Raw genomic sequence first — 27,003 nt, forward strand, 5'->3', positions numbered from 1 at the left:
TACTTACATCTGTTCTATTCGCATAACCTTTAAGTATGAGATTAAACTTCCGTTTTATTATTTTGAAATACTTTCCGCTTCCTTTAATGACAGGAATTCATCGAGTTTTACATCGATATTTTTTTACTTTATTGTTTTATTTGTCTATGGAAAACCTTTGATCAATTTGGGTGTATTTTTTCATCGGAAGTTTGTACGCTTGGATTTTTATTGACTTTTTTTTTTTTCATTCATGCCTTCAGTTTTACTGGTCATGACTGTATGATAAATTTATGTATATCGGTTACAGAAAAATTGTTTTCATTACTTATAAATATGTCACTATCTCTAATATAAAACTTATATAAAATTGTAAAAAATATTTAAAAGTTGCGAAATTTGATAATAGTTTCATAATTAAGCCGGGAAAATTAGAAATTTACGTTAATAGGTTAACATTAATAACGATAATTAACCGAAATATCTCAAGTTACACATTTAATGCGGTTGCAATGAATAAGTTTACTAATTGATTGCAGGAGGATGTGTACAACAAATGTTTAGATTCTGGTGCTCTTTTGCATTAAATAATGCAGATGTAATTAAGATTTAGGATAGTAAAATTATTTGCTTTTCTGTAGATTATGAATTTACGATTCTAATATTTTGGAATTGTTTATTTGGCTTTGAACCGAATTAATCGAGTTACTGTGATACAAATTTCAAAAATCTAACGAAAAGAGATACAGCGGGAAATATCTAAATATTTTAACATTTTACTGCAGGGAAAAGTAATCTGAAGCTGATCATTTAAAATATTTTGGGTGGAACTTATTTCCCGATCTGTTAATAGTACATTCAGAATAAGTTTTTTATGTGGTGGAATAATTATATGGGGATAAATGTGGAAATCCGAGAGAGATATATTCGAGATTTTATTTTGTGATATGCAAGTACATGTAGAAACTTGTTGACGTTTTAGGATTTGAACACCAAGAAAGATGAATTTCAGATAAAAAACTGAAGTGAGTTTTTTAATATCTTTATCGTTGTCGAGGAGGACTACATAAGAATTGATGTAATCTATAAGGGTTAGAAGAAAAATCAGTAAGGTTATTCATGTGTGATGATCCTTGTTAAATAATGTGTAAAGTCTGTAATTATATTAAGTTTAAAGGGGTGCTCACAAAAAAAAAAAAAAAACGCACGGACACAGGCGGTGGTGTAGGTGAAGTTTCATGTTCAGTTGGTTACGTACTTTCTACGGATGGGCTAAATTGTGGATCGCATTTTTTTAAATATGTTTTTTATTGATTTTTGTTCATGCTCTAAGAAGATATCCTTACCTGCGGTAAATGTAACTTGATTACACATTCACATATGTGGTTATTTTGAATTCACATTTTTTGATTAGAGTATCGTTTTAATTTTATAATTTTTACGTTGTAAGTCTGTTGGGAATTACGGTAATTATTTTAATTTTTGTTTATATTGGTTGGAGATTATTTTGTTAAGCATTTTATTGTGAACAACGGCTGTGTTTAACATTCTATTTTACTTATTCTACAATCACAGGTTTTTACTGCTTTCATTTTTTATTTATTGTGTTGTTTATTTAAATTTTGTATGTTTTTTTACTCTGGTACGGTAAGCATTGTTTGTTGTAAGATAAAAACAAAAGTTCTTCCGACTATTTGGATTAGTATTTTCTTTCGGTTAATAAACATTTAAATATTTGTTTAATAGTAGTTATAAAATTAGATTAACATTTTCAGATTATAATATAATTGTCGAAATGTATTTTGATGTACTCATAAATATATATTTTTCATTATTTATTGTGATCTTTATAAAAGCGTAGGTGTGTTTCAGATTTAAATAGAGAACCGGCTTTACTATCATCTGTTAGGATTTTATAAACTCGACCGCTTTTCTCTAGAGCGCATTCTTAATTAGTCTTGATAATTACTCTAGTGAATGTAGTAGATTCAAACCCGATTGAATTAACAAACTGTGAATGAAGTAACGAAACTAATAAGCATGTAGTTAGTCAAAATAATCATTTTTGTTTGTATTACGAATTTTGCTTGTATGCAAAAAATAGTTTTTCTCATTCTGTATGACCTTTTCAGTTGAGCCCCACCCGAATTCATTAGTAATTTCTCATGCGCTGTCTCATAACTCACTGCTAACTCCTGTATACATCTGGTGACCTTGAATACAGAATCAATGAATTAACCGGATAAAGAAATAACCAATTACAGCATTTCCTTTTTGAACATTATTCCTTCTTTTAGAGTTGCCTCTGTATCCTTTTTTACAGGTGATATTTGTTACATTTAATGATTATTACTTCTTATATATGTGTGTGCGTGAGTGTTTTTTTTTTACGAACGGTAATTATTTATACAATAAGTTGTCAGTTGAAGATCTGAATAATTGGTGATCGTAGTATTTTACTTATTCATCCGTTGTACATGTATAAAATAAAATGAGCCCATTGTTTAGTACATTGCTGTCGTTTAAAATTTTAACTACTGGATAGCGTATTTTATTTTAGATGCAAAATGTATGCCTAACTTCATACTGAAGTTACTTATTATAATATTTTCTGCAGTATATTTTATACATACGCATTAATAGCCGTATAATCACTATATTATATGTGTTTCTTTATATTAATTATCATTTACATACTGCTTCCTCACAGAACTTTCCGAACTGCTGGCCCGAAAAAATAGGAATTATACGAATTTCACTAGGTTTTGGAACATCAAGAAAACATTAAAAAAATTCATTACCAAAAGTGTGAAAAGAGGGGGTTGAACTGACAACGGTTCTAGAAATCTCTTCCACTTTCTAAACGGCCTAAAGTATCACTGAACATTAAAATTCATTTCAACTATTAATATCTGGCAGAATTCCTAATCATCAACTGTAGGATGTTTAAAGTTATTCAAACACTCTTCTTTTAAAGAAATGAGTTTTGTGAAATTATGAAAATTTTATTGAAGATTGTATTTAATAAACGAGATTTTATTAAACCTCCTCAGGGTTAAGAAGTTCGATCTCCAATCTGTGTGGATAAATGGGAAATTTCATTCGTTCATTCATTTATTGTAATGTCTGCGCTGAAACCCTGGTTTTAGAAAATTGCAAAAATGCCAAGGGTATTTTACTTAAACGTAGACAATAGAAGAGAAATATAAAAAAAAAAAAAAAAAACTAATCCGTAAAGGATGAGTCACCATAAATGTTATAATGTATAATGTGCTTTGTGTAGCAGTATCTAAAGAGAAAGGTTTTAAAATTGTTGCAATTTTACTGCCGCTGCAAAATAGTAGTTTTTTTAATATTTTAGTTTTTAGCAGTTGTAATTATATTATTTACCCATAACTAAGAATAGCAGGCTACGTATTAAGATAATCACCGAAGGAAGATAGTATTATCGTGTAAAACATGTATTTCTAGTCAAGTGTTCGTAGTATTTCAAGTTTAATTACGCGGGTTAACAATTTGTTATATAACTTGTATTGTTTTAGAACTTTAATGTTGTTTTTACAATTTGCTATATAAAATCATAAAATGGATCTTAGGTTCCATTGTTATTTGTTGTGAACTAAATTCAAATAAACTTTGCGCGCTACATTAATCTTAATGTTCTGCCGGTCTAACTTGCTACCGGATGAGTTAGTCTTGGATGGTGTTGGGGATAGATTCGCTGATAAGACACCCCTCTTCCGTTTTGTAAGAAATAGTGTTGAGATAACTACCACCATTTCTATCGTGCTTAGAACATTTTTTTCTTTCCCTTACAAATTCGTGATTTATTTCATTAGTTTACTCATTTTAGTTAAGTTTTTGTTAAAATATGTAAAATCTTGTAGGGTGTTTTTACTTTATTGTCGTTTATTTTTAGTAAGTCAGCTTTTATCATTACTTATTAATTTCACAGTATAATAACTAACACCTTGATTATTCCCCTTTCAGTGTTTGTTTTTTTTAAATTTTGATGTAACAGATTATTCCTCGTGAAATTAATATTTATGAATTTAAAAAGATAGGGTTGGAATGAAGAAAAAGAAAAAAATTATTTACATATTGTACAGTATTTGAACCCAGTCAATGGATTCAATGTCGGTCAGACTTGGTGTTTCTCTGATGTAAAAATTAGTTTAAAAAACAAAACTGTGAAACTTATCAGCTTTATTCAATCGGAGGACAACAATTTTTTTAATTCTTTAATGATTTTTTCCCTCTTTCTTCAACTAGTAGATGACGTATTGCTAGAGTAGAAAGAAAATTTATGCTCAACTAAGTTTATAAACGTAATGAATGCAATAAATAGAAGAAAATAATGTTGAGTTAGAAATTTAATGTAGAAGATGGAAAGTTTTGTTACTTGTGATGTCTGAAATAAGGATAAAAATCTTACTGGCATAATGCAAGAAAGCTTTCCTGGAAAAATCTTCAAGTTTCAGTTGTTAATTTCAGAATTAGAAAAAGTAATATTTACGAGAAATGTAATGCCTAAAAAATATTAATAAAAATATTTATAGGTAAATAAATATAGGTATATGTATAGGTTGCCTATTGATTTAAAAATATTAATAGTTGAAATTAGATAAACAAATGTAATAATTTATTACGTATTTACACATTACGTTTTGTACGTAATACAATACGAATTATTTTGCGTTTGGTTTTGCCATATTTTTCAAACAGTAATGTAATACGTTTTACTCTTATTTTTTGTTTCATCTAGGTCTTTACTACACGTTAAAAATTAATAACTTTTTATGTTTTAAATAATATAAATTAATCATACTGTAAATGCTTGTTTATTCTTACTAATTTCAGGAGACTTATGTCATGTCCTTTATATCTTCAATATACTCGTACTTCCTCACCCCTCTGTCATATATATATATATAAATATATATATATATATATATATATATATATATATATATCATTACTTGCAGGTAAGGAGACTCCGCCCGCTGGATCTCCGCTGTGTTCGTTAATCTCATGATTATGGGAATAATAACTAATAAATAGTCATTAAAGTATATAGGCTTTAAGAATACCTGAAAGAGAAACTCACTTCAATAGACAGAATAGTATAACTAAAGTACACAGACTTTTGACGAGGAAAGCTTCTCTCCCAAGGTGGCTTGGACCTCGATCTACGGCTTTATACTTTCCCTGGGATAACACGAATGTATCCTGAAAATTTGAAAGCAGTCGGTCGGTTGGTTTTCGCGTGATGTTGCGAACGGACAGACAGAACCCACCACAAAATTTTCCATTTGTATACGAGTATTAGATTATTATTATTATTTCATATTAAGTATTACGATGTTCGTGATAAGACTAGAGTTTTAGACCTTAGTTCAGCTTGTCACATTCAATTAATAACTCGGTACCACGTTGCATGAAAGTTCAGTTATTACAAAACGACGTTATCTTAAAGACATAGAATTTCAGTTTGTGCCGTGCTACTTCTGATGACTTAACTATGTAGTTTTATATAGTGTTGTCTTTGAACTATTTTATGCAGCTGTATTTCGTAAAAGTCGTATTCGACTCGAGATATATTTTCCTTGTTTATTTGGCTTTCATCCAAAAGGCCCCGTTTCAAGTCCCCGTTAGGCTTAACATTTTTGCATCGGTAAAATTTATATCTGAACTTCGTTATTTTATACATAAGTAGAAAATATTTTTGTTTTTTTTTTAAGTAGATTTCATATACTTAAACGTATAAAATAGGGTAAAGTGACTTGCATTCCGAGTAGAGTAAACCTATTACTGATTTTAATAAAGTACTAAATGTGTTTCCGTCGAATGTTATTGTTTATCTTCCATTTTCTTGACCGTAAATTCGACGTGTTTTTTCTTTCAGTCTTTTGTTCCGCTTAGACTTGTAATAGTTTGTTTCATTCTGATGTTAATGGTGTAATATATCCTATCCAGTTTCATTGATTCTTGAGCATTAAATTGTGTTTGATTACCCCTTACTCGAGTGCTTTGAACTTTCTTTATGCATCTCCTTTTTTCTCTCTGGTATTTTAGTCCTTGACCTTTCGATGATTCGTATGTTTTCTTATTTTTCTAAGCTTTCTTTGATTTTTATTTCCAATTAAATGATGTTAATATAATACAGTCTATATAAATAAAAATGTAAAAGTTCGTTTATTCAAAATCTTAAATCTCCGAAAGTTGTACAGCGATTGCTTTGCAATTTTGACACAACATTGCATTCGAATACGCGCGCGTTTTTATATACCTACTATTTGTATACATAAGATATCACACCTGTGACAGGTAAAACATGTTTTTTTTTGTTTTTTTAAACAGCGCTATCTATTGGACGTAAAAGCAACAAATGTAGAATAAATATTTTAAGATTCCATTTCAATATTTCCGATATGTGTGTCCGCTATAGACTAAAAAACTATTGGGCCGATTTACGCGAAGGGAAAAAGGGAGAAAGGGAAGAAGGGGAATAGGAGAAAGAGGACGACGGAAAGGGAAATAAGGGAGAAAGAAAGATGGGGGAAGGAAAATGGAGAAAGGAACCGGGGAAAAGTGAAAGTGAATATGGTAAAAAGGAAAATGGTGAAAGGGAAAAAAGAAAGAGACAAGGAAAAAAGGAGAGGTAAATTTTGTGAAGTTTCGTAATGTTAATTTTGTTAATGTTTTATAAAACTTTAAATTGTGTTCATTTAATCTATATATATATATATATACTCAAATCTAACAATAGCGAAGAATTGCCGGGTCTGCTAGTATTAGATAAATTGTTTCTTAATCGCTACAAATTATTAGGCGTTTATACAATTGTCTAATTGTTACTAAGTTGCGTCTGTCGATAGTGAATTGTTCTTTGTTGTAATATCAACCGTTTCATATTATTAATTGAAAATTAAAATTAAGCAGGGTAGAGTTTAGTGTGGTGTGAAATGAAATATACTGTCCAGATTGGTTGTAACATTTTAAGTTTTTACAATGTTAACACTGTACGGGTCATTTTTAAAAATTAGGTACGAATTTAGATTCCTTAAGTATGTGTATGTTTTTTTTGTTACCGCCATTTATATTTCCAAACAACCTGTATTAACTATATTTGTCAAATAATTATTCTGCGTACTTATTTTCTGTTACACATTTGATCGAATAGTAACACTAACATTAAAATTAAAATATTTAAAAAAATGTGTTATTCGGTTTTCTGATCTGTTTGCTATGGCAGTATCTCTATGATATTTATTTCTTCGATTCTCTTTGTAACGTTGACATATTTATGTTCTTACCCATCACTTAACAAAAGTTATCTTTACCTACAATCCTCCTTATAAGTTCCCAATTCTGATCTTTACCGTATTTATGAAAAATATCAGATCTCTTTTCTGTCTAATACTCCTTAAATCTTATTTGTTTTTTAGTGTATCTAATCGTTTAATTAATCTTCAGAATCTTTAAAAAATTTTAAGATTTAAAGACTTTAAACAAAAATGTGTCAATTGCGTAATGTGTTACAGTTTGGGAAAGAATATGCAGAAAGTGATACACGATCGTTTTAATGTATATTTTTGCTGTTAGTTTTAATGAATATGTCATATATAATCAGTACACATCCAGTTTTTTCCTCTCGAATAAGTATTTTTCCTTCCCTGATAACTTCAAAACTTTGAAGAGCTACTTAACGGTTATCGAAATCTTCTAAATCACTTAATAGAAGTGTAATCTTAAGAAAAGAACAGAGATTGTTCAATCCGAAGCCATTTTCTTTTATCCACTAAGTTAGCGAATTCCTTTAGTTACCTCTGTGTGCAGTATACATCCCCTTCTTTACGATAGGCAGTAAATGTGAATTAGTGTTTCGAAACAGGGTGAAGGAGGAAATGTGACTAGCTTCTGTAGGGTAGGGTGGATGATATTGGATACGAGCAATATAGGTAGCCCTATATTCCTGTACATTTTCGTACGGTAAAATGGTTCTGCTGAATTGGATCCCTGTTTCTTTCTCCACAGCTTCTGGATTGATCCTAGACTTACCGAGGTGATAAATTTTTGTTGGGTTTGATGATATCTAGGGATAGAGACAAAGAAAGAACAGTTTTTTTTTTAATAAGCTTTTCGAAGAGATTTTTTTGTCTGTAGTCATTGTTTTAGATACAACTAATAAAAAGGATTTATTTTAACATGAATGCAAACATATTGATTGCTTGATTCTGTGTCCGAATTTATATTTATATCATTTATTGTAAGTTATGACGTTTGTTAAATACATTTTTTCATACGTCTGTGTTAAGCCAGATTTGATCATCTAATTATTATTTATAATTCTGAAAATGTAATTACGTACTGTTTTAAAATGCTGTATTTCTGTAATCCGTTAAAACTATTGTTAGTTATTTGAAGTGTCAATAAAAGAATGATGTGCAGCTTTATATATAAAACCACTTTTCTAGTACTAATTATGAAACTATTACTTAATAGTTCCATAATTTCTAAATTGCACAGCTACTCATAATAATGGAGTTTCAGTAATTTACATTAATCAAAAAATAAAAAACGATGGTTAGGTTGACTAACTAAAATTGGTTTCCTATATAATTATTGGTTATATTTAAAGTTGGTATGATGGTAACAGAAAAAATAACCTTTAAATTACTTTGTTTTAGTATGGAAGTGTAAATATTGGATAGGTCATCGGTTCAGAGTTATAATAATCTCTATAATGAGTATTGGTTAAATTTCTGAATAAAATTTTCCGACCCCGTGGTAGCGTCTCAGCTTTTCATCCGGAGGTCCCGCGTTCGAATTTTGATCAAGCATGGAAATTTTCATGCGCTAAAAAGTTATTTCCATTCCCATATTCCACGCACAAGCTTCAAGCTTATGCAGAGATATCAAGCCGAAAAAAATCTAAATTATGTTACTAGTTGAATTTACCGATTTTTGTTTTATTTATTAAAATATGTGTACTTTTTTTGTTATTCCAGTTTTGAATTTTAAAAATTCGTCTAGTTTTAATTTTTGAAATGGCTGACAGTAGATGCATTGTGTTAACTTTATTTACAAAATACAGCGTATAATATGCGGTACACCTGTTGCGGCAGGTTTTGCAGAGATTATGGAGATTTTCAGAGATTATTATTCTAACTTATGTGTTAGCTTTGTTGATTGAATTAGGATTTTTGTTGCTTGTTATTCAGTGTTATTTTGTTATATGGTTACTTAATCAGCGTAATATGGCAATAGATTTTTTTTAACTTTCGTTGTACTGTAACTAAAAAAACACACTTGTTCTTTTTTTTCTAATAAGGTTTAACATATTTTTAAAAACGCTAATTGTGTGTATATTTTTGTTAACATTAGAAGAAAAAATAATAATTTTATTGTTATTTTGTTGCAGCGGCAGCTACGAGAACGGCGAAAAACTAGTGATCCTAATCTTTCAAAAACAAACAAGTAAGTATAAATGTATATATATATATTTTTTTTAATTTTGTTTTTTTATATATATAAAGTGTAATAAAGTAATATGTACTTCTATATCTTATTCAATCGAAAATAAAAATTGAAACAAGTATAATAGGGCTCTAGAAACTGATTTAAAAAAAAAACAATTGTTTTAAAAATGTACGGAATAAATATGAATAGACACAATAAATGGAAAACTTGTTTTACAGCGATGCAAAAACGTCATCGCATAATAACGAAAAGAGACCAATATCTAATAGTCTTTTGAATTTTAAATTGATTACCCTTTTATTATGAATGTTTTCATCTAAATAATATTCAACGGTTTTTTAATCTGTCAAAAATTAGCTCCTTATCCTTTTCTTTCATGAGATAAGTGTTATCTATCCCAGAGTTATGCAACTCTGAATAAGGGTAGTACATTAGGTAGTTGTAGACAGTTTGAATTAGAGGTTAAGTTATTTTGATGTTTTAGATGATTACCTAAAATGACAAATTTTTTTCTTAAAAATCCTCTTTAAAATATTTGTTTCTATGGTGTTTCGATAGCCTGTTTATTTTTAAAATTAACATTTTTCATGGTTATTCTTTCTTTTTTACTGATTATATGTATTTACTTTACTGATGATTGTTCAGCGATCGATATAGCAATCTAGGTTTAGATTTTAGTACTTTGGTAAAACGGTTTATGAACAGTTATTTTTCAATTTATTTTAATAATAAAGGTGTCACCTCTTTATGTTGTATTTGATGGTTATGAATTAATGTTAATATAAAGTACGGTTGAGTTACGTGGCATAAAGCTTTAGCATTTAGTTATCGTGAAAGGGGGAGGGGATTATTAAAAAAGGCCATGTAATACATAAGACCGGTTGTTAGTTTTGTAGGGAGGTGGGTAGTTCTTCGGTTTGAAAGAGGAAGTATAACTACTCAGGTCCGAACGCAGTAACGGCTCGCTTTTACGAAATCTTTTTCGCTTACGTCCAATGAACGTGTATTGCTATAGCATTGCGTGATGTGCGCGCGCGTTCGCGTAGGGTTTAAAGAGACAAGATCTGTTCGTATTCTAGACAACCGCTTTGCCAACTCCAGTGGAACGAGAGAAGCATATGATGCACTGTAGTGCGCCACCATTATTAATTTGCATTATTGAGTTACGTTACTGCGAGACTTAGCCTAGACTATGCTCCATGCATAAAATAACTCAGTCGCTTACTGCCAGTGCTTGTGTAACGTTGTGTTACTGTTAATCTCGTCAATGTTAAACCGTTCTCCTGTGTTTTTATTCCTTGTAATTAAAATTAAACATCGCGTTTTTTTTTTAATTTTATTATTTTTTATAGTATAATACTATTACGATTGTCATTTCTTTTTCTGAAGTCGTGCGTTTTAGTGATCGATTGGCAATTATTAAACTGAAAATGGTGTTAAGTTTTGAGACGAATTTATGAATTCGACGGTGATATTAATATGTTTATAGATGTCATGTTAAGTAATGAGTATGTAAATTTTTCTTTTTATTGTCTTTAATATAAATATTGTGCTCTTAGTATATTAACTTTGCCGATCGGTTTAAGTTTCACGCTCGAAATGAAATATCGTCAGGAGTTTTATTTTAATTCGATTATTAACCGTAATTTTGCAGATGAATGTGATTTTTTTTATTTCCGATAGTCTTTTCAACATTTATTTTCCAGGTTACAGATTCACTGGACAGTGAAATTGTAAATATTTATTACTTTAACTTTTAAAAAACCTATGTAGTTAGGTTTGCGAGACAAATTGTAAGCAGTTACCTAGGGGGAAAGATAATAAGTTGTGTTCCAGGCGTTTCTTAGTTTTGATCGTTACAAACAATTAAAGAACATCAAAAATATCGAAGTGGAAGTATTTTTCTTATTCCCCAGTAATTTCCGTATTATTAAATTTTAGTGGATCATTCTTTTCTAGTTATCATTGATGGAAATATACGTGTTTTTTTCTTCTTTGTTAAGCGAATCTGCAGCTAATACACATTCACTTTCTTAACTTGGATCTGCAGTTCGTGCGGGTCTTTGACTTGTTTAAACTCTTGTCCAAGGTTCTATCGCTTCTACGATCTCTCTATTCCTCCCGCCAGCCTGTAAAATCTTCAGCGATATCCACTAACAATTTAAGTTTTAAATGGTAGTATACAATTTAAAACGTAATCGAGACAATAGTAACAGTTATTCCTAGGTGAAATCCAATCGAGTGCTATTTCCATATAAAACTTTTGTGTGAAGTAGCTGCGGTTATAATAAGTGGTTATTAAATGCGTTTTTTATCCATTTTATGAAACTGTGTACAGTACAGTATTAGATTATAAATCAGTTTATTAAACTTCGGTGGAGTTTAAACGCCGCTAGTGTAATTATATGAGAATTTATTTTTCCATTAAAGGTAAAATAAAATGTATGTCGGGTTGTTAAAATCTATTGAAAGTTTTCGCTCTCCAAACGCATGCCCCGGTCGATACGTAATTTAATAAAACCTGTTGCTTATATTAAATATTGTGGGGATAATGATACGTTATCGTTTTCATCTCCTCCTCCCGATTACACTCTTTCTCTATTGTTCTCTTTGCTAAATTTACGGTACTGATTGATGTTCTGAATAGTTTTCTTAATGAAATTTCATAATCAAGGCTGGTAAATAATACAGTGTTGTAGTTGCATTCTTCCTTGCATCTAAATAATTGGAATGGTTTGTTTTAATTGTTGGACTTTGTCCTTGTTAATAATTCATAATTATTACAGGTGGAGTATATATATATATATATATATATATATATATATATATATATATACTTTTTTTTTAAACAGGATTCTGTCATTACAAAGCTTTTATGTGGGCGTATTGATGAAAGGAACTAGTCAATCCAGGCTTAACACATACATACACACATGTATATTTCGAGTGCTATATGAGACTTTTTTTGAGTAACTTAGGGTGAGGATAAAGCTCATGAGGATAGAGCCGATAATTTATACATTCACGTCTTTATATCGGTTCCCTTTTTTTACGTCTTCTCATCTTGCTAAGTCAGGATATGCAGTAGGTGCTGCACAACGTTTTGACCAGGTAGTTGTGAACGAGAGGAGAAGCTGTTCGGTTTGGGATAGGGACGAAGAAGGCCTGCGCAAGCGGTGTTCGTAGCGCCGCGGTGCCGGGCGTCAGTCCGTTGGACGAACTAGTATCGTTGTGTCGTGTGATGTGCTACCGATATGGACGCGGCATCTGCTGCTGCAGGCCGCATGGAACGCAACCGATCCACCAACGTGCCGCCTTCGAATATCCCAAAAACGCCTCCTGTCGATCCCCGTCGTTGTTATTCCGAGAGGTAGGTGGTTTCTTTAGTCACGTGCATCATCATCCGTACAATGTATCATTAACTGATATTTCGTACGTTATTTTCATACGGAATTAGTATTTTAATGTAGTCGAATGATTCTTTCTTTTTTAATATTGTAAATTTATACGCTATAATTATTTTTAGTGCATTTCATTTCCTACCTTTTTTATTAATGTGAACACCTTAAATAATTCAGTCTTTACTTCTGCTCGGTAAAATTTTAATTTGATTGTAATGTTAAACTGATTTTTGGCTGTAAAACTTTATTTTTTAATCGGAAATAGAGAATGCTAAACTAAATTTAGATTGCTAAACGCGATGGCATAACAAGATATTTTTGTTTTGTTGTATACTTTACTAACGTTTCGGTTAGTTTTATTGTTACTTGACGATAAGATTATTAGTTATTTTAAAACATATTGTTCGGAAGTTAAAAAAAAAAAAAAATGTGTATGAAATCAAGATATGCGAGTTTTTATTTATGTACGCATCGATATTAGTAGTTACAGTTTTGAACAATATAATTGAAATGAATGGGTTTTCTTAAGTATTTCGGTTTTTTAAAGACCATTTATTTAAAGGCAGTTACAAAAAAAATGGTTTGTAGCAAAAGATTATATCCATATTTTATATTCGTGGCGAACAATTATTTTAGAGTTTTTTATTTTGCTTACCTTCACTAGTTAGATATTGGTCTTTCTTGGATTTATATTAATATTATCGCAAAACTTGAATACGTATTAATGTAAAAAGTGCGTCTTTCTATAGATTTATTTTTTTACATTTTCAATGGCGTGTACAATTATACATAACTGTACACGCCATATATACAGTATTATTATCGTAATTCAATCGTCTTATTTCAGTTTAAGATTAATTCTTAGTACGTCTAAACAATGAGTTCCACTTTTATTAATAAATGTTAAGTTCAGAAAAGAAACTGTTAAAAGACAAAATTAAAGAGGATTTACAACAAAAGAAAATGAGATGCGTGAAATGATTGGTGAAAAAGTATCGAATTTTTGACTGGAATTGCATTGCACCTTAGACTAATTAATTATAAGTAGATAGTAACCGAACGTAACCTGGAAAGGAGCTGTAACGTGGAAAAGTCTTATTTACAAAAATAAAAAATGTAAAAGTTGAATTTTTGTGTTTACAGAGTTGGAAACTAATTTCTGGGCTATAAAAAAGTAATAACTGTTTTATTTACTTTCGTTAATTATATTAGTATCATTAGATTATAATTAGAGCATTATGCTATTTAGTTTACCTTGAACGAATTATTACATTAAAATATGGTACTGCTATTTTTCATACAATAAACGTCGCAAATTTTTGTAAAAACTTTGTATTTTTATTTATTTTTTGTTTTGAATTTTTTTCAGTCGATCGCTGTTATTAATTTTTGAATACATGTAATGTTATTAAATTTAATTTTTTTTGAATTTTTTAATGTTGGTAATAAATTCGATTTATTTCTTTTGAAATTCACCAGAGAATTCTATTTAAACAACCAACAGTAAAACTGTAATTTCAAATCGGCTTGTTTTTAGTAATAGAGCAGATCGTCTATCAATTAAAACCCAATAAATTGATAACCTTTAATGTCATTTTATCTGTTTATATTAATAGTATTGATGTCATTTATTTTAATTCTAGTAATTATAGTTTTGTTTTTGAAAATTTGTTTTAATTTCGGTGTCGAAGAAGGTATATAGGTAATGCATTGAATTTTATTCCTATTGTTACTATTTCTGGTCGTTAGTAGGGATCATTGCGAATTGTTATAGTAAATTTTCTTTTTCACATGTATATATATATATATATATATATATATATATATATATATATATTTCAATTTAAATTCTATCAGATTCAAAAGCGAACGAATATTTCTAAAGCAATCGTTTTTTATTATTCCTTTGCAGATTTTTTTTATTGACATTTTGTGTTTTCCCCAAACAACTAAAGACGCTTATAAAAAAATTGAGTTTTTTATTTTATTCACGCAGTTTAATTGTTGTTGTTTTATATTAGTAATTAGTGAAAAAAAAATTTTTTTTGTTACAATTATACAATATTAAACTTAAAATTATCAAGTATGAGCGTGTAAATTTTAACTCTTATTGGTATTTTTATGCAACTGTTGACTGTTACATAGATTTTTGATGTAAAATTAATTCTTATTGTAATTTCACGATTTATGGTAATAATGGTGTAATAATTATGTGCTGATAAGTATACGTTTGTCCTTTAAATTCAATTTTTAATAAATTTTTAAAAACATTATGTGAACGAATGTTATTATTATAAAAATTTTAAGTAACTTGAATGACGTACTGAGTTACTAAACCAAAAGAGACATATATAAAACAAAAGTTGTAATTTTATGTACTTTATTGTTAATGTAACAGATACTACTTGCTTCAAAATGATTAATATTTTTAAAAAACGTTATCAGAGGATTGGATTTTTTGGGAGATTAATTACTCTTAAGTTATATTTAAGAAAAGAAGAGTAAAGTGCCTTTTTCAGTGAGTCAATATTCTGTTGGACAAAGCACGTTTAGCTAACGAAGCGCAGTTAGCATTCAGATGTACAAGTTACACTTTCATTCTGTTTACTATTGGAACTGGCTGTATTTGATCATCAGTACTCTCAAAGAAAGGAATTGTAACTGATGTCTCTTCCACGTTAGGTGATTTGCACAATCATAAGAAAGATTGTGGCAAACATCAAATTTCCCGCTAGTTTTTAGATATGTTTAGTATACACTTAAATAGGTTTACATAACAAATTTAGTCCATTATTCGTCCAAATTCGAAAGAATAATCGTAACGAGAAACTGAATATAGAAAATAATAACTACGAGCGGATAGAAAAAATATGGTACATTTGTGTTCGGAAGAAACGCTACTTTCTTATTAGCAGAAATGTTTTAAATTCAACCGTTTTACAATGAAAGTAAATCGGTAACCTGTAAGTTTTGGTGTTTATACTAAAATGATTTCATACCCTTACACAAACACAAGTTATTTTGTCCTGATAAGGAGTGATTGGGTTGTAATTGGGGTTCAAATGCTAGCTTTTAAAGTTGTTTATTTTTTTTTGGAAGGGGAAATGCAGCATGTATATTAACTGTCATAACCAAGTGATTGGCTTGTAGTGGCTACTTTTTTTTCTGTTTTCGATGAGTCTGAGAAATACTATTTACGTACTCCCCACAAGTGGGGGAGTGTCGGACTCGCACTGGTTCGGCTAGATGTTGTTAAGAGCCTAAGTGTGCCCGCACCCTACCGACTAAAACTCCTGTCTCACTGTCCCTTACCGCTGAGATTGGTCCTGCTTTCTAGCATTGCGCAACCTCAGCGGGTGCCTTGCCTCAAACCTCCCGGGGACTCCGCAGGATCCGGCTATGCCGTGCCCCACGGAGGTCCCCCCGTTCGGCCGGGAGTCGGTCCTTTGTTATTACCATTCCTCTAACCGTCACCCTACCGTGATTGACCACTAATTCCCAATTACGCCTTCTTGTCATCATGAACCTAACCGTCTTTTCCGGAGTTAGCCTATCCAGACCCAGATTTTGTCTTGACTTCGTTCCATCTATTACATGAGTAAACCGTATTTTCAACCGAATCAACCTCCTCGCAATGTTGGGGTTTCACGCTTGCCGAACCGGTGTAGGTAGGCTTCGAACTCCGTGTCCTGTCAACAGCTGGGAGAGAAGAAGCCCACCTCACCAAATCCTCTCTGCACCCATACGTCAACATATTATAATTCTCCTTGTCCAACTACCTGTTCTTGAGGCCTCCCACGAGATTGCCAATCGGCAAATAACAGTCCTCTAGCCTCCTTCTTGGACATTCCATTATAAAGCCTCTGCAACATTTGTGCCCGGAGTTTAAAAGGAGCCACTCCTGATATAATCTCTATTGCATTTCTTGAAATTGTTTTGTAAGATGATACTATACCGATAGCGGCTCTTCGTTGTAACACCGAGATTCTGGCCTCGTTCCTCTTTATTTCAAAGGCCTTTGCCCACGCTGGCACCGCATAATTTATGGTGGATGTTGCAACCGATAGTATAAGCCTTCTTGATGAGCGCGGCCCTCTATGATTACTCATTAACCTACCTAGCCTATTCATCGTGATTTCCATTCGATCACTGACTTTGTTTAAATGTACATTAAACCTTCTATTGGTCTGTAACCACACCCCTAGTTATTATGCACGCCTGGACTTGGGGATATTGTTATCACCTATACGGACTCTGATAGCCCTGGTTCGCCTGCTTCCAGTGAAAGTGATTGCAGATGTCTTGTTAGGCGCCAGACACAAGCCTCTACCGTTCATCCAACCCTATATTTTGTTAATCGCCGCAGCAGCCAATTCATCAACATCGTGTTCTATTTTACCGGCGACAATGAGGGCCAGATCACCAGCATAAGCTACAAATTTGACGTCGTCCTCAAATTCTAGCCTCAGCACACCTTCGAATGCTAGGTTCTACAGGAGTGGTTCTAGGACTGACCCCTGCGGAACGTCTATCTCGATATCTCCATCCTCGGTTCGTATAGTGGTCGTCCTCATGTGCTGATAGTCGTTCACAATGCGCCTCGGGTAGCCGCTAACATTTCTCTCAGAAAACACCTCGTTGATCTTTGGCCAAGGAAGACTTCCAAAAGCGTTCCTGAGGTCTAAAAAGGACCGTAAGTGGGATCCTCTTTCGACGACAGGAACCACCGGCCCTATCTCCGGCCAGTCGAGGACATGTCTCAGGGCGTCGACAGAGGATTTCCCTGTCACGAAATCATATTTTTTTGGGGGAGATTCTTCCCTTCATTTCTATTTCTGCCCACAATCTTGTCTACAAGCAATCTCTCAAATAGCTTTCCTACAATGTCAGGAGACAGATAGGCCGGTAAGTGACTTTCCTGCTGAAGTTCACTCTGTTTAGGGATGAGAACTATCCATGACTCCTTCCAGCAATCTGGGAATCTCAGGCTCTCCAGAGCCTCATTAAATGCATCCAGTACTAGCCATGGATGCCTAGGTACTAGCGTTCTTACTATCGCACCAGGAACCTGATTCGAGCCTGCGTTTTTATCGGGATGCAACCTAGTAACGGCACCCATAAGTTCATCAGTAGAAAACCTTGTATTGTGTTCTACCTGAATCTTATGCCAGTCGATTTCAGTTACCGGGAATAATTTTGTAACTGCTTGTAGAGCATTCTCGCCAGAGAGGGGTGGGACTGATCGTCCGAACCTATCCATTACTATTTTATACGCCCCCTTCCCCCAAGGGTCGTCGTCTAGACGGGAAATTAACTCATTCCAAGCTTTGGCCTTAGCAGCCTTGATCGCAGATTTAAGTGCGTTCCTTGCAGTGCTATGCCTCCTGCTGCCTCTCATCTAGTCTCCCTTTCCGTCTAGTATCTTGCTGGAGTCTTCGCCTACAGGCTAATGTGGCAGCCCTTTTTCAGCTGTGTCTGGTGACCACCAATACATTCTGCGTTTGCCCGGCCCGTCATGCAACCTTTCTCTTATACACACATTACTCAAGACCTCCTATAACCTTTCAGCCGTGATCGGGTTACTGCTGTCAAACGTGCCTGAAAACTGATCAACTACAGTTTTGGCCTGTCTTTCGCTTGGCTTCCAACCAGGCATGTGCGCGTATGGTAGTGGCTACCCAACACGAAGCATCAGTAGCTCCCGGAAACGGAATGGGCATGCGAAGAATAACAGATAACCCTGATAGGCTTATTAAAAACAACAGGTATTAAGTGGTTTCACCTACTAATAAACAGACTTTTCTATATAGCGTGGCAAACTAAATTGTGTTTTAGTCTTACAATTGACGGTTCAATCTTTAAACAAAGAGACTGGTTGTACAATAAATATCATTTTTCCGAGAAACAACTCTACTATGAAGTGTCGCCTGTATTTCACAATTTCACGTCGTTTACATATCTTTATCAATGCTATAAGAACACTGAGATCGATGAAATGAAAAATCATAATAGAAATCAATGTTTTCCTTTCTAGGAAATGTGTGTATTATGTATTCATTCTCCACTCAGTAGAGCGAATGCGGGGTGTAGTTTTATTTTCAAGTTATTTCGTATTAAATTGTAGGAGTTATAAGAACGAAACAATAATAACATCCTTGCTGCACGACCTTCAACTGTACAAACATTGGCATCAAAGTAGAATTAATCAAATGGATATTAATTATCAATGTTAGTTGGTAGTTATAAAGAGAATTCTGAATTATTCTCTTTCAGCATTGTATTTCTTGAACACAGATAGTTAAAAATATTTATATCTAAAAGACAACAGTTAACGTGTCATTGTGATAAAACTTTTCTATTATTTTTATGGTTTAATGGGGTTTCCAGAATGTCATATGTATTGTTTTTTCGCAGTGGGTCAGAAATCCATTAAGTGCTAGTTCATTGAGGTTAGGTTACCCCATTCCCTTTTATAATTTATTTGCTCTTCTATATATTTTTACTTCCATTTAGCTTCTGAAGACCATCGTCTCTCATTTTTCTAAAATGTTTATAAATCTAATTTTTCCGCAGCTATATTTAATTTCGTTTTACATTACTGTTAGAGTATTTCATTTTCAAAATCGTTTTCTTAGTTTTCATTGATTTTATTGGTAGATAATGCTTTGTCTATGTGTTCGCCTGAACTTATATTTTCACGATAATCTACAAATAATACTGTGCATTAAAGTTATTGACTTTATTATTAACTGAAATAGGGGTTAGGATTTTTTTTATTCCCCTTTCATTGCTTATGATAATAGCCTTATCCGATCGATAAATTTAATACATTTACAATTTAAAATCTATGTTATAACAGTTATCAGTTATTAGGTGTAATTTAGAGATTGCAGTTTACAGTTCATTACCACTAGAAATTACATTCCTGAAAAAAGCACAACCTACGCTCATGAAAGGATAACGGTAAGGAATGAAATGTTATTAGTTAATCGTATGGAAAATATAAAAAAATGATACTGGTAAACAATAAGGATTCAGTTACAATAAATAAACATGATTCCTTTATTAAATCTACTGTCCAATAAATGCCTGTACCAATTTATTAAATGATTGGATCAAAAAGCAACAGACACGTAGATGAATACTCTCAGTACTTTTACCCCATTGAAGGGTTAAAAAATGGCGTTTTAAAGCAGACTTAATCAGACCGGCTCTGAAAGTAAAAAAAATCAGCTTTTACATCAGGAAACAATGTATAAATAATAGGACTTTTGGTTAGTGCCAAGTAATCAAAATTTCTCAGTTCTGTCCTCAATTCTGCTACTATTTTCCTTATACTCGTATTTTTCCTTCCTCTTATCAGTAAAACGAACTTATTTTTTTTTTTTTTTTATTAAATATAAATGTCTGAACTATTATCTATTAAAATAGAGGTAATGGAAAAGTTCTAGAACTATCTCAGTAATTCGCAAAATTTTTTTTGTATTTTTATTGAAAATAAACCTTTAGAAAGTCTCATCCCATTCCTTGCCATACTGGGCAGTTGACTAAAGTAAGATGCACTGAGAGATGGTGGGAAAGAAAATCTCTAAATGTACTGAAATAGTATATTGATCCTTAATCACGCAATAATATAAATTGTACAAAACAATCATCTGCAAAACATGTAATTTTCAGATCTCCAACTCAGGAAAATTATCGATAAATATATTAAATTGCGTTGGACCAAACACCGTACCGTGTGGTATCCGTATCTAATAACAGGGACCATTAACGTGAATTATTTATCGTTATTTTTGTAATTGATTTGTTAAATAATTGCTTAACCAATTGAGATCCATACACGTCAGTCACCAATCTATTGCAGAAGTATTCGGTGAGAAACTGTATCAAAAATAAAAATAAAAAATCGCCAGTTATTTTTAATATCCAACGATTCATATAAATCACTTACCAGATCTGCAGAAGGATTTTCATACACTCGGCTCCATCTGGAATCCATTATGATTAAATGATAAATTGTTAAATGTTTCTCTAAATGGATCGAATGCTTCTTGGTGTAATTTTCTGTGATCTTACTAATACTGGATATCAGCGAAATCTGACAATAATTTCCGATTGGATGAACCAGAATAAATAAAAATCTTTTTTATCAGCCTGGAAATATTTTATTTCTTATTACTTAGATTAATTAACTATATTCATATTTATACATATTTTTTTTCTTTTCTTTAGGTAACTTTTAATTCTGTCTCATCAATTCCTGGAATAACGTACATTCTTCTATTAGGCCTTCAACCAATAATTCCTTCATCTGTGGAAATTACATTTTCTCAGGTCTTTAACTTCACTTGATTGAAGTATTTAAAGATTTTCTTCGGTAATTGTTGATTGAGATCAGGTGTTAGACTTTACCTACAAAATATATCATTAAAATGATTATTAAATTCTAATGAATAATTATTAATAGTGTTTACGCTTCTCTTCAATGTCATTTATTTTTCTCCTTGATGGTTTTTTTTGGGGGGGAGTTCCATATAAATTTAATTTATATGGAAAATAATTTATCTTTAATCGATTTTATTAATCGTTTTAATTTGTTTGAAGAACTTTTTTTTTAATAATTTTCTAGATTGTTTTTAGTTTAAACCCTATATGTAATTCACAACTTATGCTTACGATATTTCGAGGTTGACAACTTAGATAATGATTGACACTATATGACTATCTTAAGCTCCCATAAAGTTTTCGAAAGCCAAATTAACATTTAGCGATTTCAAAACCGGGCCTCCCATTCATCTCTACTAAATAATTTAGTCAGTTCAACAGCCGACTAAGCGACCCAGTATTCCAAATCGTCGTGGAATTCATAAATTAGTAAAGCTCGATAATCCGTGACTGTTGACTGCGGTACCAAAATATGCACACCACCAAGACTGAGAAATTTTGACAAATAATAACATTATTATAGACTAATAATCTTATTTATTGCCGGTATACTCGTATATTGAAATTTATTTTACAAAGATAACACCTATTGTTATACTCATTACCTTACTAGTCTTTGAACATCTAGCATTAACTGTATCTCAATAATACTGTACTATCCCAAGTGTAACTGTAAACATTTTTTTACACATTTTTATTGCCATTCTGAACCAATGCTTGCTTGTACTGCTTTACTTTATGTAGCTTGCTTTAGTGATTTTATATTTTTGATTCCAACTTTATATTTTTCTGTACATTTGTATTAAAATTTCCACAACAGTGTACGTATGTCTTTATCAATCCCTGTGTTTTATTATGATGTCGGTCGGCTATTATGTTAAAATTTAATTTTTGATGTCATTTAATTTAACTTTTTTATAAGAGATGAGATTTATTGTAATACGTCTAGTACAGTCTAGAATGAGGCCGACTAGTCCTTTGATAAAGTCGTAATCGAGTCCCGATGGTCATCATGTCTATTTTTGAATGTTATTTTTAATAGTTATTTTGTTATAGGTTAAGCGATTTTTATTAGGTTGTTTTGTATGTATGTTTTGTACGTTAAATTTCAAGACTTTTTTGATAGGTCGTATTAAAAAAAGAAGTGAAATGTTATGTTTTTAAGAATCTTTATTTGTGTGTTTTTTCGTACAAATTAAAAGTATTGGGTGGCTTCTGGCAGTGAGGTTCTTGTGATAGAGGAAGTCGAGGGGTTATATGTGCAGCACTGTGGCTCTTTCATCATTACTAAATCTGACTTCTGCTTTTGTTGTCTGTGCGTGACACGTGATTGTGGTTGCATCATGTTTTTTTTATTCTTATTGTTATTCGTTTACTTATATTTAGTTTATTTTATTTGCGGTCTAATTTGAAAATGTTGGTAAATATTTTTTAATTAACTTTTCGTGGCAAAAACTCAGCGTTTGATGATTTCATTTATTTGTTTGTACAGCGGTTTAATACGCGGATTTGTTTTAAGATGTTCAGTTCATTTAAATACTTTTATCCGCACATTTAATGTAAGAATTTATTTTATTTAATTATTAATTAATAAATTTAATTAATTTTTATTTTAAACGTTTTTATTAATCTCATTCTATATTGGTTAACATAGTTACAGTTTTCTCATTTAAAGGTTTTTTTAAAAAGGATGATAATATTTAGGGGATATGTTGTCTGAGTTTTTTAAAATGCCTATTATTTTATTCATTTTACATTACAAGCTATTTACGGCCCATGTGGAACGGTTTATTTCTATCGTGGCTTCTTCCGATTTCGTTAACGTTCAAAAGAAACTGTTAGGAAAAAACCTTTTAATATTTTGATTGTTAAAAGGATTTTTCCTAACAGTTTCTTTCATTCTGATCAAAGTATTAATTAGCTGAACCAGCTAAGTAAAATTACTATTACAAATATAATCGGTTTTCTGGCCATCAAAATATGTATGTTTAACGTTTAGAAATCATTATTTATTAATGTGCAACGATTGCGAACCCCCCAAGCCGCTTCAGCTGTAAGGTGCACTCATAACGTTTTTTTGTTGTTTAGCCTTGGGGGAATCACCGTCAGGTATTACTTCAGAGGATGAATGAGGATGATATGTATGAGTGTAGTCTTGTACAGTCTCAGGTCGACCATTTCTGAGATGTGTGGTTAATTGAAATCCAACCACCAAAGAACACCGGTATTTACGATCTAGTGTTCAAACGTATAAAAGTAACTGCCTTTACTAGGATTTGAACTTTGGAACTCTCGATATCGAAAGCAGCTGATTTGCGAAGACGCGTTGATCATGAGATCAACCCGGTGGGTTAACACTCTTATAACCTGACCAGGTCAAGAATGTCAAAACCCGTAGAAAGACGCGATTCTAAAATGCGGAAACATTTAAAGGCCGAATAGAAAGCTACGCTAAGCTAGTTTAATTTCCTCTGCTAACTTAACACGGTTAAATTTAGTTGACACGAAAAGCTATCGATTTACCTCTGCTGTCGATTTATAGTTCGCTAGCCTGGCTATTTTTCCATATTTCAATTGTTTTACTTATCACACGCGATTAATGTAACCTACACTTGTAGAGTCGATGATTTTGAAGATTGATTACGCATTCGAACAACTAAAATATCAAAGTAAAAAATGTTATTATTCTCCTGCCATTTTATTATGACCTGTGCAGTTTCTTTTCATTACTCGAACTTGTCTTACAAAACGGAAGAAAAGTATCATTTTTTTGAGTACTTATTTAATTTTACTTTTAATCTGTGTCTAACTTAATTTGTGTGCAATCTGTTATCTAATCTAATTTGTCTCGAGAAACTCGATAAAAAAGTGTATAGTAATTCAAAATCTGACGGAGATAAACGGTATAAAGTAATCTAACAAAGTATAGCATTGCTGTGTCAACCCGTATCTACGGCATCGCTTTCTCGAATGATGATGGAGACTTATAATAAACCCTACAGAGAACATCCATGGAAAAATATTCATTAATGGCGTAAATAAACCTCTGTAATTATAATGATTCATTTACGGCTAAAAACCATAGTGCCTTCCTTCAATATCCCCGGCCAGACCGGGTTATGAAATCAGAGTAACCTAATACGTTTGTAAACTGACGTCTTCTCTCGGTTTTATCAAGGTAATTACAGATATTCTAGTGTGTTCGTTATACATATTTAAAAAAGGAAACAATTCTCCAGCGTTTTCTTGAATTTCTTTTTGGTGTTCAAAGTTGTTGGTGAACACATCGTGATTTGCCAAATCCTCTAAGCTAGCTTGCTTCGTTTCTGAAATTTTTTGAGCTAGATAAAATATTTCTAAATCAATTAATTACTATACGATCTTGTGAGTTGCAGCTTAAATATTTAATTATCTTTTCTTAGGAAAGTTATCACTTCCTAGATTTTTCGTCCGTAGTATTTTTATGATTAAGATGTGCAGTTTTTATATCTTAACCTCACCCAAGTCCCTCATCATTCTGTTTCCATGTGGTTATGTTAATCTATAACAACGAAAATATAGTGTAATTATTATCAGGTAATTTTATTGTCTTCAAAGATAATAAGATTTAAAAGAAACAATAATAAAAATGCTAACGCCTTAAATCTCTTGTAATTTATTGTGCTTTCTACATTATCGATCTGTTCAGATTTTACTGTACAAGAGTATATAAGGGTTTCACTCTTCTAATCTACTTTATTTTTTTTTATTTTGGTATTTATTTTACAAAAATTTGTTGTATTAGAAATTCGTACGTTATTAATATTATTAACAGTATTCAAACTTAAAAACAATTCGTATTTTTTTTAAATTTATACATAGATATTTTTTTTTCCTTCTATTAATAATGTGAAGTTTTAATTATATTCCTTTGATTTTTAACGTTATTAAAAACAATTTCATTTGAATTATTTTTAATTTCAAGGACTTATTATTTTTAGGAGGAAAATTTGTGTGGGTTACATCACATCTGTCCAGTGCCCTTTTCTTTCTTTCTCGTTTTGTTTTATGTTGTTTATTTTATTATCGTTATTAAATTCTGGAATTAAAAACAAAAATATATGTATTTTACAGAAGTCGTATTGTATAATTTATGTATTATTTACAAATAAATTATTCTTTTAGATTGTAAAACGTGATTATCGTTAACTGTACTGTACAAGGTAATGTTCTCTATAAAATTGATAAACTATATCTTGAAATGCAGCGTGTGGTTTTTATATTCTTTCTTCCTTCAGGAAGTATGTTATTAGTTAAATGTATGTCTAGGTTGGTATATAAATTTCCTGTTTTAGCTGTATGTTATTAAAATGTATATAACTTTACTGTAAAGATAAATAATATCAACCAGTTTTATTTCCATAAATTGCAAGAAATAATTTAAAAAAAAAAATTATAATTAAATTTACATAGACAAATTTTAATTGGTACATTTATAATTATAAAATAAAAGGTTAATTAATATTTTTATTGAAATAAGTTAAGAATAAACTTAAACAACCATTTGATATTTGTGTGGTAAACAATGATTTTGAACTTCAAACATTAATAAAATTATTTTAAAGCAGATTTGAAAAATGCCCTTTAAGAATTCCGATGGCCGGTTCTTTCTGTTATTATTTTTCTTGTTTTTCGCCAATGCGAAAAACATTTTTGCATTTTATCTGTTTAGGTAAGTTATTTAAATAATATCCTGGAGGATGGATATCTTTAAATACCTTACAAGGAATGAAATATTTGGAATCTTCCATTCATTGTTGTTCAGATGAAGTATTCTTATTACATTTAAATATACGTGTGTATATATATATATATATATATATTGTATTCTATGATTTTGGTAACTTAAATTTCACCAATTTTCTCATTAAGCAATAGAAAAACCCTGTTTTTACAAAAATTAATAACATTGAACTTAAACATAATAATACGTTTATTTATATGTCTGCCTTTTTTTATTAATTATGCTACAGTTGACTTAATATTACTTTTTGTGTTCGTATTAATTTAATTTATTTTATGCTACTTGCTAACTGAACTGTGCAATTTGCTTATTCAGTGAATAATAAACGTTAATCTTTTATTTCCAACATATATGAGCATACATACATTTTATGCGCGCATTTCAGCATTTCTGAGTGATGTACCTCAAATACTCGTACTCGCATTTATCCCGTTTAGGTTCTTTCCGTACTCGAGTTAAGATACGACACCAATTGATGGAAAACTGCTACAGAAAGAGTTTAATTGGTATATAACAGTTTTATATTAATTTTTAAATTTGCCGTTTAGTTTTTTTTCAACTATTCATTTCTATTGTTCTATTTCATCGATGTGTTATAGTTTTTGGTTTTAATTACGAGTAATACTAACATAATTTATTGTGTGGGATGTGTCGTGTACAATATATGTATAATCTATATCGTTTCGTTTATAGATTCTGAAATTCTCGTTTAAAATATATTTTTAATGAATGCAGTTGGTAGGTTTATGGTAGTAAGTTAGCAGTAAGAATTTCATATTCGGATTATTAGTATGGTGTCGGTTCATAAATGTAGGTAATTTTTATTGTATGAAAATATAATGGCAGATAGTGAAATCTTGAAGCATCTGTTAAGCAGTTATGTACAAATTTAATAGAATCTGTTTTTAC

General features: G+C 31.2%; 1 protein-coding gene across 8 annotated transcripts in view; it reads left to right on the forward strand.

Annotated features, from left to right (window-relative positions):
• Positions 1-27,003, forward strand: part of RhoGEF2 (Rho guanine nucleotide exchange factor 2) — a 1,010,441-nt gene that overhangs the window by 714,436 nt on the left and 269,002 nt on the right. For all 8 annotated transcript variants that reach the window (XM_075355529.1, XM_075355530.1, XM_075355526.1 and 5 more), the window contains one exon: positions 9,404-9,459. In XM_075355529.1, the coding sequence (XP_075211644.1) occupies positions 9,404-9,459 (56 nt within the window). The remainder of the gene's footprint in view (positions 1-9,403; positions 9,460-27,003) is intronic.

The sequence above is a fragment of the Lycorma delicatula genome, chromosome 2 (genome assembly GCF_047948215.1).
Source record: "Lycorma delicatula isolate Av1 chromosome 2, ASM4794821v1, whole genome shotgun sequence".
In the NCBI taxonomy this organism is placed as follows: domain Eukaryota; kingdom Metazoa; phylum Arthropoda; class Insecta; order Hemiptera; family Fulgoridae; genus Lycorma; species Lycorma delicatula.